Source organism: Bicyclus anynana, chromosome 4 (assembly GCF_947172395.1).
Source record: "Bicyclus anynana chromosome 4, ilBicAnyn1.1, whole genome shotgun sequence".
Lineage (NCBI taxonomy): Eukaryota > Metazoa > Arthropoda > Insecta > Lepidoptera > Nymphalidae > Bicyclus > Bicyclus anynana.
This window is the reverse complement of record NC_069086.1, coordinates 7840952-7861587: the sequence shown is the minus strand read 5'-3', so window position 1 is coordinate 7861587 and position 20636 is coordinate 7840952. Positions and strand designations below refer to the sequence as shown.

Sequence of the window (20636 nt, the reverse complement as noted above, 5' to 3'; positions counted from 1 at the left end):
ATTTTTGAAAAAATTAAAGGAGCAAGAATTTCGCTCTGAAAATGTCATAATTTTTATCAAAAATGAAAAAAATTTTTTTTTTCATTTTTCTCTCAATTCTGTATTAGTGACTTGAAAAATTTAAGAAAAAAAAAATTATGACATTTTCAGAGCGAAATTCTTGCTCCTTTAATTTTTTCAAAAATTCGATCAAGTGGGACAAAAAAACGGTTGGCTGGATTGAATTGAAACTTTGTAGGGTTTTTGTGGGTATATTGAACAGTAAAAGGCACACTTAACGTCAGTGGTTTCCGCAATATTTTTGATTGGGCGCTTGATTTTCCAAAAAACGACAAAAAGCCCTTTTTTGGATGATTTTTCAAATTCATGTAATGATTGAAAAAAAATTTTTTTTTTCAAAATTCAATTGCTAATCCTTGTAGAGAATTTATTCAAGTTTTTAAAACCAACCTCAAAATTTCTGTGCGATCATTGGTTGCTGAGATATTGGTAATCAAAGACAAAATGATCTTTTTCCATTCAAACATCGATATCTCAGCGAGAAATGCTCGTATCGAGATTTAAAAAAAACAAAATTAAATCTGAATAAACAAGCTATCCGGTCCATATGGAGGTTGAGTCGAAAAAATTTTTTCCACGTCCGTAGATTAAAAAAAAAACCAAAAAAATTTCGAAAAATTTTTTTTCGGTGGTTTTCTTATGATTACTCGAAAAATATTTTCAAAAAAAAATTTTCTAACTCAGATCCAAAAACTAAACACTTAGAGCTACAATTTGCTTTTTATTTTTTTGCTGTACGACCATTTTTGTATAAGTTACAGCCTGTTGAAAATCCCCCAAAAATTTGGATTGTTTTTCTGCTCCCTTAATTTTTGTGCATAGTATAGTTGTAATCGTATTCGTCGATTGAAGTGCTCCGTAAAAATGTTTTTGTGTAGTTGAATGTTGTAAAAAACGGGCAAAAACTTCTAGTTTAGTATAAGATATATACCAAATCTAAGCTCGTTTTACTTAGAAAATGACAGACAATTTTGCTCGTGACTATGAGTGTGATACAGGTCCTTCTATAATTGATCTGAGGTAGCGGTACATTCAATTGGTAAAATGTCCCGCTACAGAACCATGAATGGAGATTATCCGACAACAATATGCAGGAAGTGCTCGTTGCGATTCTCTCGTCCGTGGAGGTCCGTTAAAAATAATTATGTCGTACTGGCGGCCTTAGATGTACCAGTACCCAGGCTACAGACCTTAAGTTTTAACTGCGCTGTTTTAACTGTACAGTACGTAGGTACAGTACGCAGCGGTGTACTAAGTGTACAGTTAAAACCGATGGCAATACACAGGGACGGCTATAAGGAACAGTTCGACTGTACAGTAAAAACTGCAGGTCTGTAGCTCGCTTTAACGGGGCGGACTCCCCTTTATTGTCAAAAGAAATAAGTTAGTTTGGTTAGACCTTCGAAGTAAATGCTACTACCTACTACGGTGAATGTTTTTCTGTGCGCGCTAGCATCTTAGAAAGAGCAGTCATTTATTCCTAAATAATACCTACCAACTTAATGGAATAAATAAATTGGCGGTGTAGATTACATCCCATCTCTAAATTGCAGTCATGAGTTTAGTGTTGGTACCTAAATCGCAGACATGAGTGCACCATAATCGCAGTCATGAGTGTACCATAATCGCGGTCATGAGTGTTACCTAATGCACGCTATTGACGTTCAATTTATTCTTACGTTTCTGCAGCACCCACGACTAATAGATCGTGTATTGGTCACTGCATGCATGACGGTTCGACTTATGAAACGTCTTCGCTGCCGTTTGCGCTGCAGAAACGTGAGAATAATTGACCGTCAATGGCTGACTTAAATCGCACTCATGAGTATACCTAAATCTCATCTCTAAATCGTTGTGTATGAGGCTCAGAACCCATTGTCGTATCTACGCATAATATCAGTAGGTACATAGTTAATTAGCATGAAATAGCTATATAAAGTGGATATTAAGTAGGTAGTTACGTATCATAATTTTTTCTGAGATTGTTTGTTTTTTAAATATGTTTATAGTTTATAGAATCGAAGGTTACACAATTAGTATAGGTAGCCAATGGTTTTCAAAGTGTGTGACAGCGCTGTTGTGGGCTTTGGGGTTTTATTAAGGTGATGCTTACAGAAAATTAAAAAAATGCAAATTATTGATACATACATATATTAACCTTTACGCTAAGGGTCAGGAATCGAAGGAGGTTTGTTGGTCCATTCTTTTGATATACACTACCCCCTTTGGTTGGTATGAACTGAACAAATGCTTTGTATCGGTTATAATACTTGTTTTATCATGACATTATCAAACTAATAGCTAATCAATTAAAAAAACATAAGACACTTAAAACAAGTATTTTTTAAAAAACGTATCACTCCGAAACAACTGGATTAATTCGACTGAAACATGGCACGAGTCGAGTTACAAAGAAGGTCCTAGAAGGTATTTAGATGTGAAAAGGTATCCCTAAGTAAAGGAAAATATTTTATTTATATGATTATTAATAATATTTTATTTTGTCATTACGAAAACCTTATTTTTTATAGAAACAAAAGATGTACCTACTTAATAATTAGGATTATTTTGGAAAAAGTTTGATTTAGATTGCTATTTCGTGTTTAGAAGATGATTACCTATGTATGCAAAGCAGTTTTTATTTTTGATCGACATTAACAATTTCGTGGGAGCATAAAATTTGGGATACTAATAACATTGAATTCATTATCTAACTCGTGTTATAGTCAATAATTAGGTATGTAAAAAAATATATTTATCAACGGTTGGGTTACCTAAGATATAACTAAGATATAAGTATAAATAATAAGTATGTGTAAAATGTTTAAAATACAACGTATTAATTAATACGTACATCTCTTACCTACTTCAAGCATTTCACACATTGTTAATAACTATTAGATTTAATAATTTACTAGACGTCAGATTTTCATCCACCTCTTACATTTTACATGGTAACGATAATTACCAATGTACCAATTACCGTTAACACGACATGAAAAATTAACATTTTTCATGTCATATTCACCTTTCTGTCTCGTAGACTCAACACGAACTCGAGCATCGAAGCATCGATTTAGAAACTCTGAGCAACAACGTACCTACTGTTGATAAATATTTGTAATAATGTGATAACATAATTAATTAACAAATCCAGTTACGAAACAAAGGTCGGCAGTGTAAAAATATATCAAGGTAGGTATGTCAAAGTTAATTTATTCTTTAAATAAATCATTATAAGCTCGTCTCATTCGTTAAATACACACAAAAAAAAACTTTTAATCTCATAATTATACCACAATATCAGACTCAGAACAAGGCAATTTAGTGTGGCAATATCAAACCGCAAACGTCTTTTCGTTGTCATTTTTTTCGTTGTGCAAGGGTCCGTATTTATACACACAAACTAGCTACTGTGTGAGTGGTAAAGAAAACATTTTCTTTCTTCGTTGTACAAGGGCCCGTGGAATTGCAAAAATCTTGTTTACAAATTAGTTATAATTATTTCGCATTGTTATCAGGCGCACAACAATACATTATAGGTTCTGTAAGTAGGTTGAAGGGAATGTTTTCTTTCTTCGTTCTGTAAAGCTCGGTAGGGTGTTTTCACGCATACATTCGTGGACGGTACAATGCAAAGTGATGATAGTATAAATTTTATGATTAATATGCATTATTATCAGGAACACAACAAGGCACTTTCGGTTTCACGTGTGGGCACGCGAAGGAAACGTCTTCCTTCTTCGTCGCGCAAGGGCCCATGGGCTCTGAAGGTGGGTTGACGCAGATATTCACGGAGGTTGCAATAAAACTAGTTTACATTTTATAAAATTCCGTATTGTTATCAGGTGCACAACAATATATTATGGTTTTTGTAAATGTGCTTGAAGGGAATGTTTTCTTTGTTCGTTATGTAAAACTCAGTGTTTTCACGCAGAATTCATGGAAAGTGCATTGGATGCTTAATTTAATGTGCATTATTATCAGGCACACAACAAGGCATTTTCGGTTCCACGTGTGGGCACGCGAAGGAAACGTCTTCCTTCTTCGTCGCGCAAGGGCCCGTGGGCTCTGGAGGTGGATTGACGCAGATATTCACGGAGGGTGCAATAAACTAGTTTTCTTTCATTTTATAAAAAAAACCGTATTGATATCAGGTGCACAACAATATATTATAGTTTTTGTAAATATGCTTGAAGGGGATGTTTTCTTTGTTCTTTATGTAAAACTCAGTGTTATCACGCAGAATTCATGGAGGGTGCAAAGGATGCTTAATTTAATGTGCATTATTATCAGGCACACAACAAGGCATTTTCGGTTCCACGTGTGGGCACGCGAAGGAAACGTCTTCCGTCTTCGTCGCGCAAGGGCCCGTGTGCTCTGGAGGTGGGTTGACGCAGGCATCGACGGAGGGCGCTGGCTCTCGGGGGTAATCGGCTATGCGTATCGCAGCCGGCGAGATTTCGGGCACGTCGCGACGGAGTTTTTTCACCTTTTCGTATGCGTCTGGTGATAAACGCATGTAGTCGGGTACCTTTATACATGGAAAGACAATTAAATTATTATCAAACCAAGTTATAATTTAAATTTTTTAAACATTACCTGACTAAGCTATAATAAATTACATTGAGGATGGCAGACAATCTTTCCGTTATAATAGAAAAACGCCAATATGTTCGGATTGGTTTATCGACTTTTCTTCGTATAAGGTGGGTAGCTGAGAACCATTTTGATTACGTTAGCCTTTAAAAACCGTTTATAATCGGTCTATTACTTTAGAAACAACGATGCCGGCAGATACACACACAGCGGAGATCAAAAAATGGACTAAGTAGGTAATAGGTGTTACTTGCGGCAGTTTATCATGTAGGTAGGTAAGATACCAAGAAAAGTTTTTATAATTGAACGTTGTCGAGTCGACAGTTTAAGTTTTGGTTTCAGAGTGAAACTTACTTTGAGAGTTATTTTGGTTTGTCTGAGTTATTTTGCGCTGCAGCTAAGATTCGTCGGCATGTCGCAGAATATAAAATTCAAAATTAAAATCTATAACAAAACTAAAAGGCACTGCAGCCCTGTGTACTGTTTACCAAAAAACAACTTAAAAATGCGGGTATAAATCGCTAGTCAGCTAAATAATAATAACATAATTTAATAATAATTAAAATTACCTTGTTCTTGAATCTATAATATAAAAATGAATCGCAAAATGCGTTGGTAAGCGCATAACTCAACAATGCCTGGACCAATTTGGCTAATTCTTTTTTTAAAATGTTCGTTGAAGTTCTAGGATGGTATTTACGGCGAGAAAAATTAAAAAGACTAAAAAAAAATTATGATCCCATACAAACGATTCGTAATAATATACATTTTAATATGTATAGGGTTAGGGGTAGGGTAGGATTAGGGTAGGTGTAGGGTAGGAGTAAGGTAGGAGTAGGGTAAGGGTATGGTGGGGATAGGGTAGGGTAGACGTAGAGTAGGGGTAGGGTAGGAGTAGGGTATGGAAAAAGTGCACAAAAGTCAGAGTGAAGCTTGACAGGGTCCTAATAAAAATAAATTAGATTAATAAGCTTAGAACAATTAGATGTTATTAATATATTTTGAATAACAGATTTTAGACTAACAATACACAATTTAAACTTTATAAAAGTTATGAAATGACATGCGTTTTCTACCTTCATTTCTAGTTTAGATATTTGTTGGTAAACAGTAGGTACACATCGAGTACGGATGTAGTATAAATGAAAGAACCTATCATATAAATGATAGTATAGACGCCGATAAATTAGTTGAACCCAACCAAATGACAGTTGCATGCGCATGTACAATTATATCCGAAAGCGTTAGACGCATGCGTCCGTGGTTGCCCGGTATAATTACATTAAAAATGACAAATAATTTAAAATTTCGTACGCGATTATAATGACGTCAATGTGTTGCTATGGTTACTCGCGGCGCTCACAGTACGAGGTCGCGAACACCCAAAAATGTGTTACTGAGCACATTTCAACTTACTGACCGCCTACTATACCTACTTATCTCATATCTGTAAAGATGAAAATGATGTGTACGTAGTTCAATAGTTCGATGGAATTACCTCTTTGCAACTGATGCCATGTGTGCCCAGGTACCCAGGCAACTTGGACTTCTCCAGGTTTTCATCCGCTGCCGTGCTCTGGGGCTGTTGGCTCGGCATCAGTTCGTATGGACAAATGTCGTGAGCGCGTCTATCGGCCCTTTCGTCTGCCTCCTTAACATACGGAGAAAGATGCATTTATTATACTTGAATCCATTGAGAGACTAATGTGCAAGTAATACAGTAAAAAGTTGAAATAAAGCCTCATCTACTAATATTATAAAGAGGTAACATTTGTGGGGTTGTAGTGAACCGATTATGAAAATTCTTTAGTAAAATATCAGTTATTTGTGAGAGTCCTATGCTATATTTTATTCCCGTATTTCTACGAGATCGGGAATTACGGGGGTGAAACCCTGTAGTGTCGCTAGTAATTTAAATATTTGCACTAGAAAATTAAAGAGTTCCCTCGATTTCTCTAGCGTCCCATCAGATCTTTACCTAATGACCATGGGTTCACTTAGGGTATAAACCCTTAAAAAATACCGTGTCAGACCCTAGGATCACACGAGTGATCCTAGGTTTCCGTTTTGTTATCAGAACGTACCTAGCCCTAAAAATATTGAAATTAATTCGTCTTCGTTTCAATGACAAATACGTCGTTCTCAATTGAGACCCTCTCCCTTTTTGAAGTCGGTGAAAATAGATCATCTATTCGTATTTCGCCATTACATTAAGAAATTATTGAAATTTTTTTACCTGGGAAAATCCTCATGACACCGGGATTCGGCTGATCTTCAACCGACTAATACCCCACGGGGTTTCGACTCGTTGAACGGGTCAAGAGGATGTTTCGTAGGCCACCACAGCCTAGCCAGCGTATTCTTAAATGAAAGTCTCCTCTATATGAAGAAAATAATGAACTCACTGCGTCCTTGTATCTGTGGCAGAAGTCATCATCCTCCACGAAGTGTGGCTGTTGTCCCGGCGGGTAGGTCACCGGCTGGCTCGTCTCGCGTCTCTCCTCGACCTTCGGTCCGCTGAAGCAGACGACCTTCTGGTGGTCGTCGCGCGCTGCACTCGATTTTAGTATACCTTTCAATGGTATCACGTTGTCGCACGTGGGTTTACTGTAAAATACAGGGTACTGTTGGGTTTACAATATTTTTTTCTATATGATTTCTTAGAATCGAAACCAGAGGCGTAGCTACCACAGTATCAGCAGTAACGTCAAAGCAAAAGTCATACGTTTGAAAGTAAGTACCTAAGAATAAAAAAAAAATCCACAATTTCACTTAATCTGGCGCTTCCCGAAAAAATAAAAAGTTTTTTAGTTCCCGACGACGTCCAGCGTGGCCAGTCGGCTCGGGTTCGGCTTCCTAGCCGATTCTAGCCAGCTGAGTAATGTGGTACTCTCGTTACTTGGTGGTAAGGCTTACCTCAGTTTAGCGATACGTAAAGAGTCATCGTAGGAGATGCGGTCGGTAGTGGCGGGCGGGGTAGGCGGTCGCGGCGGCGCGGCGCTCCCCTCCACCACGTCCAGCGCGGCCAGGCAGCGCTCCATGGCGTTCGGCTCGGCCACCGCTGCCTGGCCGATCTTGGCCAGCTGGGCTCTTGTCTCAGCCGCTTCCTCTTCGCGAAAATCTTCCTATATGTAACCAAGAATGTATTAATTTTTGAAGTAAGTATAATTTTTTTTACGCACGCTTGACTTGAGGAGTAAGTTGGTGAATGCGTTACGATTGTAATCGGGCGATGCGTGCTACCATATAATGGCATAGTGAAACTTTTTTTGTTATTTATACTACTTTGAAACAATCCCTTTTTGTAAGTTTAACATCTCCTCCCAAATAAAAAAAAATCGGATGTTCTTCCAGCCCCTTTCGGGGCTGAGGCCTTTCGGCCTAAGGGTAGTAAAGAATGTCAATCAATATGACCCGTGCGTGCTGTTACTAGCTGTCCTGCGCTGGGGCTGTGTCATATCCTAAATTTAACGAACCTGTTACGATGCCATTATTATTAGCCTGAGGCTCATAGATGGCGCTTTAATATTTATTTTAGAAAGCAGATTTACTTTCAAATTAAATTTTATGGTTATTAATTAAGGAACAAGTTAATTAAACTAATCAGGTGTAAAATGGCTAGCGATTTATACCCTTATTTTTAAATTGTGTATTGATAAAACATTGAGTTTGGCTTTTGTATAGGTAGCTTTTAAAATTTTATAATACTAATATTAATATAAAGAGCTAAAGTTTGTGGTATTTTAGGGGGTAATCTCTGGATCTCCTTAACCTTTTTTGATAACCTTTTACCACTATTTTATCCCCGTATTCTCGCGGGAACGGGAACTAAATGTATTCGAGATAAAACTTGTTATAAAATACATGATATGTTACCTCTAGGTCTTCTTTCAAGTTCCCCTCCCGCATGTGATAGTTGCGAACATTATCAATAACCTCCTGTGGGAACTTGTCCGGGTTCGCGGTCATGTAGCGATACACGAACAGATCGCAGCCGACGATCTTGAAGCGGTGCTTGAACACCGGCACTATTGCCCCTTAGTGGAAGAGAAAGAGTACGTTTACGATTTATGATTACAAATTTATAAAGAAATACTTCATCATATTATCATCAGCCGATGGACTGCAGGACATAAGCCTTTTGTAGGGATTTCCAAACATCACGGTCCTGAGTCACCTGCATCCAGCGAATCCCTTGAACTCCCTTGATGTCGTCAGTTCACCTGGTGGGGGGTCGAACAACTGAATTGAAACTGTGTTTTTTCTTTTAAAAACTGTTTACAAAACTAAAGATATATGGTGGAGTGTTTTGTTATTGTTAATTATTGATTATTACCTATATTAATTTACGTGAATTTTGAAATACAAATTATAAAAAAAGTTTGTTTATGCGGATGTCAAGGAGATGCGTGCCGTTTTTTTATGGGTTTCGCCGGCTTCACTACGCTGCTTCAATTAAGAGGAAAATCAAGATTAAATTTACAGTCATTTCTACACTTCCAAGTCATTGAAGAGTCATGACAATAACAGAGTGGTAACGTCATTCTAACATATTTCTCTACAGGTGCAATCTATTAATCTTCGTTATTAATGGAAAACGCTGAAGCCGAGTTACCGAGTTGCCTACTTAATGGAATATTTACTTCTTAGTGAACTTGTTTTCATAAGAAGTTACAAACTTCAGAAGCTTACAAGTCTGCTTTGAACTTTTCTCTCGCTGTTCTAACCAGCGGATCAATTAATTATTATAGCTAACAGAAAACCGTCTTATTATTACTTAGAGTTTTCAATATACTTATATTTTTTCTTTGAAATTGCTTATCTATTTTGATAATAGGATAGGATGCTGGCGTCTTGAGACCGTGGTATTTGGAAGATAAATGAGATTTTGCATAATGGATGATAATAATATGAGCAGTACTTCGTCATCATCATCATCACTATCAGCCGATGGATGTCCATTGCTGCACATAGGTATGCCTCTTTTCAGGATTTCCGAACTAAACGATTTTTATAGCCTCAACAGCTCAACGGTAAGAGTACGTAGTAGGTCGGACTCATCAACGAGGGGTGGTGGTTCGATTCCCGTCCCATTGGTCTATTGTAGTACCCACTCCTAATACAGTCTTTCCCGACTAGTTGGAGAGGAATGGGAATATTGGTCAAAAAAAAAAACCGCCTACATCCAACGGCCCATGCAATCCGCTTGATAATTTCCACTAGATAAGGTCTCTAGTTGAGGATCGACCAACACTACGGTTTCCGGTGGAAGGTCGCCATTAAAGCACCACAAGATCCCAACGATCATCAGCTTTTTAAACTATATGACCCAGAACTTATAATATGAATATACTTCAACTTATGGATCACTTAATTCATTCATTATCAAACCATATTCGGCTCACTGCTGAGCTCGATCTCCTCTCAGAATGAGAGAGCTTAGGCCAATAGTCCACCACGCTGGCCCATTGCGGATTGTCAGACTTCACACACGCAGATAATTTAAAAATTCTCTGGTTCAAAAATGCAGGTTTCCTCACGACATTTTTCCTTCATCGTTTGAGACACGTGATATTTAATTTCTTAGAAATGCACACAACTGAAAAGTTGGAGGTACATGCCCTGGACCAGATTCGAAACACCTTCTGGAAACGCAGGCAGAGGTAATATCCACTGGATCACTTACCGATATAAAATCTATCAGGTGTATAATATGTTGGGAAGTTAGGGTCCGACTCGGGCGTCTCCAGTCGCATCGCCTTGAGGAACTTTCCCTCTCGTATGCCGGAGTTACGTCGCGGTATCTCCCCGATCTTAATCGCGCCGTCTGCGAGACTTAACGCCAGCACGAACTGGCGTCCCTCATCCTCTGGGTGAATCCAATCCAACTCGCACAGGTAACGGAGATACTGAACAGATAATGGTAATTAACTTAACCGATCACAAGGGTTCGACGACTTGCCCCTATAGCCAAGTGACACGTCGCTTGAAAATTGTATGTAAACGCTAAATCGCTTGGCGGCACGTCTTTGTCTGTAGGGTGGTAACTAGCCAAGACCAAAGCCTCCCACCAGCCAGACCTGGAGCAATTAAGAAAACCTCAATCGACCCAGCTGGTGATCGAAACCACCAGCGTCTTGTAAAACCACCAGCCGTTAAGCCAAAGCCGCAATCTTAATAATAATTTCAAATAACAATAAGAGTAATATAAAAAGTACTTAACCTAACTTATCCTAATAACTATATACCTAAATCATGCGCACATAGAGGTGTCAAGAATACTGGATCCATTTCCGTGTTGAACAGCTTTTTTTTTTTTTTTTTTTTTTTTTTTTTCGGGGGGGAAATCTCTTTGTGAGATACCCGACTTATTGGGGACAAGACGGGTTATGTGGGACTTACCACTAAAACCCCCTCGGTGGCCACCCTCAGTGCATATTGGGATGCTCCGGGCTGATCCTTTGCGCAAAAAATGGGGCCAGCCTTTGTGGCACCAGTACAGGCAACTCGTCGTTATCAACCCATATACTGCTGAGCATATCGAGTTTCCTCTCTGAATGAGAGGGGTTAGGCCAATAGTCCACCACGCTGGCCCAATGCGGATTGGCAGACTTCACACACGCAGAGAGTTAAGAAATTCTCTGGTGTGCAGGTTTCCTCACGATGTTTTCCTTCACCGTTTGAGACACGTGATATTTAATTTCTATGTAGAGGTAAAAAATATGTAGGGGTAACTAGCCGCGGTGAAATAATTCAGACTTTTTTTGGCACTGCGACTCCACGGCAAAAAAGGAAAATATAATTATTACAGTTTAGCAGAGAGAAATTGCAGCAGCAATTAGGTACAAGACGTACTTAGGTATTACACAGATGTTGTGAAAGTATTATTGTGTTTATGGAAATTCTATACAAGAAGCAATTGTATTTCAGACTCGGATTTAAATTGCATTTCTAAGTCTCGGTGTTTCAAAGCTTTCCAACGTTTTGTTTTAAATACATTTTCAGTTTCATTTTCTTTCTAGACTTATTACTGTAAGTTTTTGTTTTTCAAACATTTACAAAGGGTAACATTTAGTTACGAAACTTAACAAGTCATTTTTAATGAAACTTCTTTTTTTAATTCTTTACAACTTACTATGACATTGAGATAGAGGTGAAATTGTAGTTAAGGGCTTACCCCTTGATTACAATCTCACCTGATAGTGATAATGCAATCTAAGATGGAAGCGGGCTAACTTGTTAGGAGGAGGATGAAAATCCACACCCCTTTCGGTTTCTACACGACGTCGCACCGGAACGGTAAATCGCTTGACGGTACTTCTTTGTTAGTAGGGTGGCAACTAGCAGCGGCCGAAGCCTCCGACCAGCCAGACCTGGAGCAATTAAGAAATCGGTCCAGCCGGGGATCGAACCCAGGACCGCCGTCTTGTAAATCCACCGCGCACACCACTGCGCTACGGAGGCCGGCAACCTAGTGGACGCTACGCGCGTTTTCACCCGCACAGTTTCCGTTCCTGTGGAAATCTATACTTATAATAAAACTGGTCGAATTCTATACATTTATTCGCAATTTGAGATTTTACTTATTCCATTTGTAACACCAAACGTTACCGTGGCATAACGGACGCCAGTGCCATCTATAATCTATACCTACTTATAATACGAATTCTGTATATTTTGTACATTCTGGACATTGAAGATATTTTGAAAATTTTTGTTGGGGGGCATTATATAATCGATACTGAAGCTAAAAATATTTCTTTTCGATTTTTTGTCTGTCTGTTTGCCTGTCAGTGTTTTTTTGTTATTCGGGCATCACGCTGAAACTACTGAATGAATTCAAATGAAACTTGGCACGGTTTAAGATCATAATAGGGAGAAAGGTTATAGGATACTTTTTATTGCGAAAATAAAATAAAACGGGGATGAAATAGGGATTGAAAGTTTGTATGGAAAGTCCTTAAGAAAGTTACATTTTTAAAATTACTGTTTTAAAAATTTGTTCATAAATCATAAAAAAAAATACGAAATATAATGGGATTCAAAAAATTTTAAAATCCAAACTCTAAAGGGCTTTCAAACTGAAATAGGGCTTGAAAGTTTACATTGATTTCCGAGCGGACGAAGTCGCGGGTGTCCGCTAGTATACAATATATCACATACACAAAGTTTGATCATGAATTATCAGCTATCAGTTCGGAGATTAGCCGGAACAAACAAACAAACAAACAGACAGACAGATTACACTTGGGCGATAAGCCGCTATTTATAAGATACTCGTACATTTATAGGTAGCTGTAGTGTCACGCTGTGATCAATTACCTACTTAATTAAAGGTATCTTGAGACTTACTCGAAGAGTGACCTTTTCTATCCATAGTTATTGGACATCTAAAGGTTGTTGCATACGGAACGGTAAAAACGTCGACAAGGTTGCTACGGGACGCACCCGTCCGCTGACCCGTCAGTGTCCCCGTGATTAGTTTCGTGCTCAAGGTTTTTAATTAGGGTATGCACTATGAGTACAAATTGTAAAATTGTGTCTACAGTAAAGGTTTTTGAGGTCCTCAGGGTAGACAAAGCATTTTGGCGTACATGAAGTGCACGGCACTGCGTATGACGTATACACTTTTCCCCCGTCTTTGTCACGTTTGAGATAAAATACCTACGTTATGTTTGCAGTGAGCTTTAGCCCACAGTTTTAGACTATATCTGTAAAATACTATACTACTTAGAGTACTTTTCTGTAACAAATTCCACTTGTTTTCTATCTATTTAACACGCATAACGTACCTTGTTAGCGTTGAGGTTGTACTTGATGATATCTTTGTGAGGTGGTTTTGGTATGAGGCCGAAGCAGGAGCCCAAAGTGTCCTCGGGTGCGCCTATACCGATGTGTGGAGGTATACTCTGGATAAATAAAAAAAAAAATTGATAAACATCTATGGTATGCGAGTCAGGCCACAGAATATGAGTACATAAGTACAAGGCAAGGCTTATGGTGCAAAGACGTACGAGTATATAGTCTTTGTACCGTATAGTCTTTGTAATAGTAATTGAGAACAGGGGGTAATTAGTCGCACTGTTCTAAATAATATTTCTCACGGCATTATCTCTGGTTTTCAAGTTTTCATAGGAAGGTGCTTCCAATCCCCCCCACTTTCCCCTACCAAAAGCGATTTATCATTGCGATATTATTACGTGTACACCTAAAATGTGTACACCTAAACTGTTATTGCCCTAAAATGTTATCGAATAACAAAAACTTAGATAATAAAATGTTTGTATGGATATCAATACAATCCATAAGGGTGGTTAAATAAGGCACCTCAAGCTCTAAGTGACCGAGACCGCGACCAGTGGCCGCAACGAAAGCAGGGTTATTATGTTTCTCAGTGTACCATTCAAATAATGACTACTGTATCGCTTTTAGGGTTCCGTAGTCAATAAGGAACCCATATAGTTTCGCCATGTCCGTCTGTCTGTTCATCGTATTTTCGTGTCTGTAATCAACTAACACAGTTCATAATTATCAACCCATATTTGGCTCATTGCTGAGCTCGAGTCCCTGCTCAGAATGAGAGGACAATAGGACAATAGTCCACCACGCTGGCCTAATGCGGATTGGCAGACTTCACACACGCAGAGGATTAAGAAAATTCTCTGGTATGCAGGTTTCCTCACGATATTTTTCCTTCACCTTTTGAGACACGTGATATTTAATTTCTTAAAATGCATACAACTGAAAAGTTGGAGGTGCATGCCCCGGATCGGATTCGAACCCACACACTCCGGAATCGGAGCCAGAGGTCATATCCACTGGGCTATCAAGACTCTCCACGATAATTGTGTAATTTCGTTAAAAACACAATGTTATATGATTGCGAAAACAAAAATACGATACAAAACAATGTAGTGACTTATTATTTGAATGGTTCACCGAGATACATAATAATCCTGCTGGTCATTACGGCCACTGGCCGCCACGTGCGTTATAACTGCAGATACCTTTGAACATCGAGCACTTGGACTCAGTCCGGCCGACACGAGTGGTCGCTGCGACCAAGCTACGTACAGATTGCTATGAGCGTTCGCGTATCGACTGTGGCCCGGCCAGCCGTTACAGCCGTTACTGCTGCGGGCAGAATGACAGCAGCAGTAGACCGTCAATTGGCCTTTTCATGACCGGTCGTGTTGACCGTGGTCGTGGCCGCCTAGTCCGCGAGTTCCCTATGCGTTTTCAATACCAATAAAAACAATAACCGTAATCATTTCCGCCTTACCTTAGGGAATTCTTTCTTAGTTTCATGACGAACCTCAATGCGCGCCGGCTGCTCTATGTTCAGCATGGCCCTGTATAAACGTTATTTACTGCGATTAGGTATAATGTTGTTAGAGAAACGGGACAATAGCACGTCAACAGCATAGTTGCAAACTTGTGCTTAGCAACACAACTGTTTGTATGGACTCTGCTCGTTGACGGCGTGACAAACGTCGAGTTAAAACTTTCCGTTCCAATGTACCTACTAGCATAAAAGTGATGCAGTTTATAGCAGTGGTAAAAAACAATTCTTGTTTTATTAGCAGATGCCGTGATAGTAGGTTAGCCGAAGACGGGATTTTTGCAGTTACTTGAGTGCGGCAGATGAACATGAGGGACTATACCTTGCATGTTGTGGAGTACCTCCACGAAGTATGAACCCTTAATATTGGTGGATACGTTTAGGGCAACCAATAAAAAATATAACGTCAAAAATACTCAACCTGCACGTCAGATAAGGATAAAGTAGGTTAGTTATATAGCTTAAAGGGGTGCATTTCGAAAATCTAAACGATTTGAGCGTAACGTAATGGAATAGGAGATAAAATAAAACTATTATATTTCAGTTCTCAAAACACGAGCGCGGATAATTTTTTACTTATTTTGAAGGAAATAATCTTTTAATAATCGCTAATAAATTCTGACAATTTCAGTAAGCCGAAGTAATAAAAACTGTAGTGAATAAACATGACGCTTTAGTAACTGCAAATTTGTGCGGCACTCGCAATAATGTGGCTTTTTTTTAAATCAGTTCAGTAGATTTGTTCAACCTCCAACGACATTATATTGTACCAATTACGTAGTTGGCAACCTCACAAATCATAAACTTGTATCACTTTATAATATTAAGTACTTAGTATACCTTTACATTTCATACGGAGGTCAATAAATTGGTCAAAAATAATTCGCCTTCCCTAGATTATAACTTTATTAATAGATAATGCACCCACGAATAACTAATGAAACACGAGATCCGGTACCAATACCCGGTCAAGCCCGGAAAATGGTATACAAGGATTCATCCGGTTATATAAGGCCTCTCCGAACCTATCAAAGGGTAATTTGTTATAGGATGTATATCCTTCATTAACTATTAACCTTGTTGTTGAAGGCCGTGCAAGCCTTGGGGCGGCATTGATCTATTGCCGGCCACATAATTATTTAACACAATTTTCTTTGTTTTCACTCTATTTTTTCTTTCTTATCTCTATTTTTTCTTTCTTGTAAATAAGCACTATAATTACTGCATATCCATACCAGGGTCATAGAGGTAATTTGATTAATGATAATTATTATAGTTTTTATGTCTATAAGACCATCGATATGAATCGTTAGATGTGCCCCTCCATACTACAAGACGTGCACGCACATCTTATCTTAGTACGTCACAAGCGCATGTGGACGTAGACTTAAAAAAATAGTTACTGTTTTTTTTTTTAATTTTAATACCTTAATTATGACTTCGTGTTCATCTGGGAAGTGTAAAAACACAAGCCACAGCATGAATAAAGAGAAATGTGTTACGAATGATGACGTACTCAATGTGCGAAACCAATGAGAATTCCGCGACGCTTTGAGGCCCATCTAACGATCTACTATCGATGTATAAGACATGAAAAGACATCTTTATGTTAAGTATATTGTCATACTTGGTCTTCATGCTTAGCAAGCCTTAGGTCTCAAAGGCTTGCTAACAGTAGTAAAATCGCACTGCTTACTTAAATACTCTTTAAGAACCTATATTGGATAAAAAATAATTTTGTATAATCTGTAGCCTAGAATAGCCTTTCCAAGGTATACCTAGGACACACAGTTCAGTTAGGTAGGTCCAATTTCGAGAAAGAGGTGAACCGCCGAATCCAACTCTGCTGAGCAGTATTTGGAAAACTCCGCGACATCTTTCCGTCCAAAATTCCTCCGGGCTTGAAGACGAAAGCCTTCAAACAATGCATGTTGCCAGTGATGTCCAACGGATCCGAGACATGGTCGCTAATTATGGGCCTTATTAGAAGGCTCAAAGTCACTCAGCGGGCGAGCGAGGCGAGCTATTCTTGGAGTCTGCGTGATCGAATCAGAAATGAGATCTGCAGACGAACCAAAGTCACTGACATAGCTCAGCGAGTCGCGAAGCTGACGTGGCAATGGGCATATTACATAGTTTGAAGAACCGATGGACATTGGAGTCCCAAGGTGTTGGAATGGCGACCCCGCACCGGAAAACGCAGTGTTGGTCGACCCCCCACTAGGTGGACCGAGGACATCAAGCGAGTTGTAGGGAGCCGCTGGATGCTGGCGGCTCGAGACCGTTTTGTTTGGAAGTCCATGCAAGAGGCCTGTCCAGCTGTGGACGTCCATCGCTTGATAATGGTGATGAAGCAAAATTAAATCAATTTAGAAAATGAATTGAATTCTGTCAGTGTCACCAGTGGCGTACACTTCCTAGATGCAAAAATACACTGCCAAGAACTCCAAACCTGTATTTGAGAAGGATTTAGCCATTTTTTAAAATGTTCCCGTTGCATACCCTAGTTCAAAACTTTGCGCACGCCACCGATTGTCACGTAAAATAATATACAGTTATTTGTAAGATAATAGTTATCTTACTAATGTTCGGTAATTTGTTACTACGCAGCCATTGGTCGTAGGTGACTATTAACTCATTAGTGAAAATACCTGTGTCGGTATTCGGGTCCCCACCTATTATTTACGTACAATGTGGGCGGAAATGATAATAGGCATTATGGAAAATGCTGAGCTAGGTATGTGGGTGCTAGGGTTGATATCGGAAGGAACATATAAAGGTGAATTTGCCCTATCCATTATTACAATAGTTAAAATGTTTGTGAAATATATAAATCTATAATCTGTAATGATATTATTAACGCGTGCATGGATGTTTGTGACTTTTTAACGTCTAAGGGAATGGAAATAGATTTTACTCTGGATGCTAATTTTCATCCCGGAAAAATCCATGATTCCCGCGGTATATGTGAAAAAATGAATTCCACGCGGACGAACTCGCGGTCGTCCGCTAGTATCTAAATATATAATATAAAGAGGTAAAGTTTGTGAGGTTTGGTAATTTCTAAATCGACTGGACCGATTTTGAAAATGATGTACCAATACAAAGCCCAGCATCATAAGACTATATTATCTTATCTCCGTGTGGGGGATGAAACCTACGTAGGTATTTTATGAGACGAAAGATATTTCAAAATAAAAAAAAACCTACATAAGAATGCTTAAAATCTTTTAATTTAAGCTATTCTCTTCAATTATTTGGTTATCCATTGTTTGACAAGGTTTATTGGTGATATCACGATTGAACGATCTCTTTGATGTATTTCGATAAGCTAATAGTGCTTCTAATTATTCCAATTATAGATAGGCTTAGTTGACTGTACATATATTATGATGTACTTATGTATACTTAAATGCATGACTGATACATAGACACATGCAAGATAATGCTTTTGTATCTATCTATATCTATAGATCGCATAGAGGCAGGTCCTTATGTAATTAGTCTGAGATTCTATTTTCGGGAAGGCATGATGCATTTGAATTTCTTTTTAAAGAAATCCTAAATAACCGAATTGCACGCGGGCGAAGTGTCCCCGTGAATTGTATATTATGTAATATCTGTTATATTGTTAATTCTAGTAATTCAATTCATGTTTCCGTGAGTGATCTATGACATAACACCATTAATTTAAGCAATTTACATAATTTTGATGGCTACTAAGTGTGATTGATGAGTGCCCTATTATGTAAATGATAGTTTTAAACATGACAGATGGATAATTTATATTGATTGATATTAGAAATAGTCATTACGACGATTTAATGTATATTACATTACAATTTCATTTTATTTTATTTTATTATTTTATTATGAATTAAATATATTACATTACATTTTTTATTAAATGATTACGTCTATGTATCGATATCTCAATTGTTTAAGATTTATTTTCAATTATACGAGTAGTCAAGTAGGTACATAATAATAACTATTATGGTAAAACAATTTACAGAAACTGTAAATTATTTTACCATATTATATTATGCCTATAGTCAGTCAAAAAATGTCTATGTAGATATCTCAATTTCTAAAAACTTAAGAGTATGAGCGGGGCTACCCATTGCAGGACATCGTTTTTAATCTATACTTATAATAAATCTGTGGAGAGGTCAATTCTGTACATGAAATATATTTCCAAAATAACTATCAGGGGGTGATTAGTGATCGATACTGATGCCAAAAATGCAATTAGTATTTTTTTTCTGCCTGTATGTTTGTTATAGAAACAAAAACTACTCGACGTATTTTAATGAAACTTGGTACAGTTGTTCTTCACACTCCTGGGCAGGTTATAGTATACTTTTCATCACGCTACGATCAATAAGAGCAAAGCAGTGAAGGGAAATGTTGGGAAAACGGGAAAAGTTACTCCATTTGTACAGCGATACTACTTTAAGGGCTGGATTAAAGAGGTCTAAGGGCGGACGAAGTCGCGGGCATCCGCTAGTATTATAAATAACCGAATAAAGTAAACTTAATCATAGGTACCAAATGTCCGCGCCAAAGTGCCTCTCGTATTGGTTTAGTGGGTAAGAAAACTCGAATTCAACACTCATACTTAGTTAGAAACTTTGTACGTATTAAATTCAAAAGCGCGACTTAAGTAGGGATTACCGCAGCTACTCGGAGCACTCTGGAATAATCTTTTAAGTACAGTTGAAACATCGAATCATGGGTTTCCCTTTCATATCGATGCACCCCAATAGTAGATTTCTGTATGTGTGTATCATGTCGAACTTGGATGCGATGGGTTTATTCTAATGTAATTGAACTCAATTGATTCATTGGTTAGAATGTGTGACTTCAGATGATAAGGTTCGAGTCCTGAGTCAGGCTATGATGCAGGTTTCCTTACGATGTTTATCCTTCACCGTTTGAGACGCATGATATTTAGAAAAGTAGCCTATGTGTTAATCACGAGTAAAATCTATTTCCATTCCAAATTTCAGCCAAATCGCTTCAGTAGCCGCAGCGTAACAAACTTACTTACACACTTACACACTTTCACACTTACACACAAACTTTCGCCTTTATAATATTAGTGTGATAATCTTAATACATAAATGCGAAAGGTCATTCATCATGAAATTTGGATAACCACTTGACGTACCTACAAAGATGAAATTTGGCAGGGAGGTAGTCTATAGTTAGTATGTATCCGCTAAGACTGATTTTACGATAGGGCTGGATAAAGGAGGTCTAAAGGTGGACGAAGTCGCGAGCATCCGCTAGTTTCTTAAAATGCACATACTCGTAACTAAAAACTTGGTGCATGCATCGAAACGGATTTGAACCTACAAACACCTCCGAATCGATAGCAGATATCCACTGGTAAAGGCTTACTTATATAAAAATCAGAATGTTTTGTACTCACTTGTAGTAATTCCGTGTAAATTTGTCACAGTCGAATATAAGGAACCGCCGTCCGAGCAAGAAAACCGTCTGCCCCACGATAAGGTCCATCGGCGCATAGTATTCGGTAATCTCCTCCTCCGTAGTTTCCAGAGCAATCGACGGGAATGATACTGAATAAAGTAAGAGGCGTTAGGTGTAATCAAAACCATAAATACTA

General features: G+C 38.2%; 1 protein-coding gene across 1 annotated transcript in view; it reads right to left on the bottom strand.

The window, feature by feature from the left end:
* Positions 1–3267: 3267 nt before the first annotated feature.
* The window catches only part of LOC112053772 (EF-hand domain-containing protein 1-like), a 75075-nt gene continuing 57706 nt past the window's right edge, over positions 3268–20636 (bottom strand). The window contains exons 7-15 of the mRNA XM_024093326.2: positions 20439–20589; positions 14942–15011; positions 13452–13568; positions 10346–10568; positions 8536–8696; positions 7576–7784; positions 7065–7266; positions 6158–6310; positions 3268–4594 (exon numbers count right to left, since the gene is read on the bottom strand). Coding sequence (XP_023949094.2) covers positions 4337–4594; positions 6158–6310; positions 7065–7266; positions 7576–7784; positions 8536–8696; positions 10346–10568; positions 13452–13568; positions 14942–15011; positions 20439–20589 — 1544 coding nt within the window. The 3' untranslated portion in view covers positions 3268–4336. The remainder of the gene's footprint in view (positions 4595–6157; positions 6311–7064; positions 7267–7575; positions 7785–8535; positions 8697–10345; positions 10569–13451; positions 13569–14941; positions 15012–20438; positions 20590–20636) is intronic.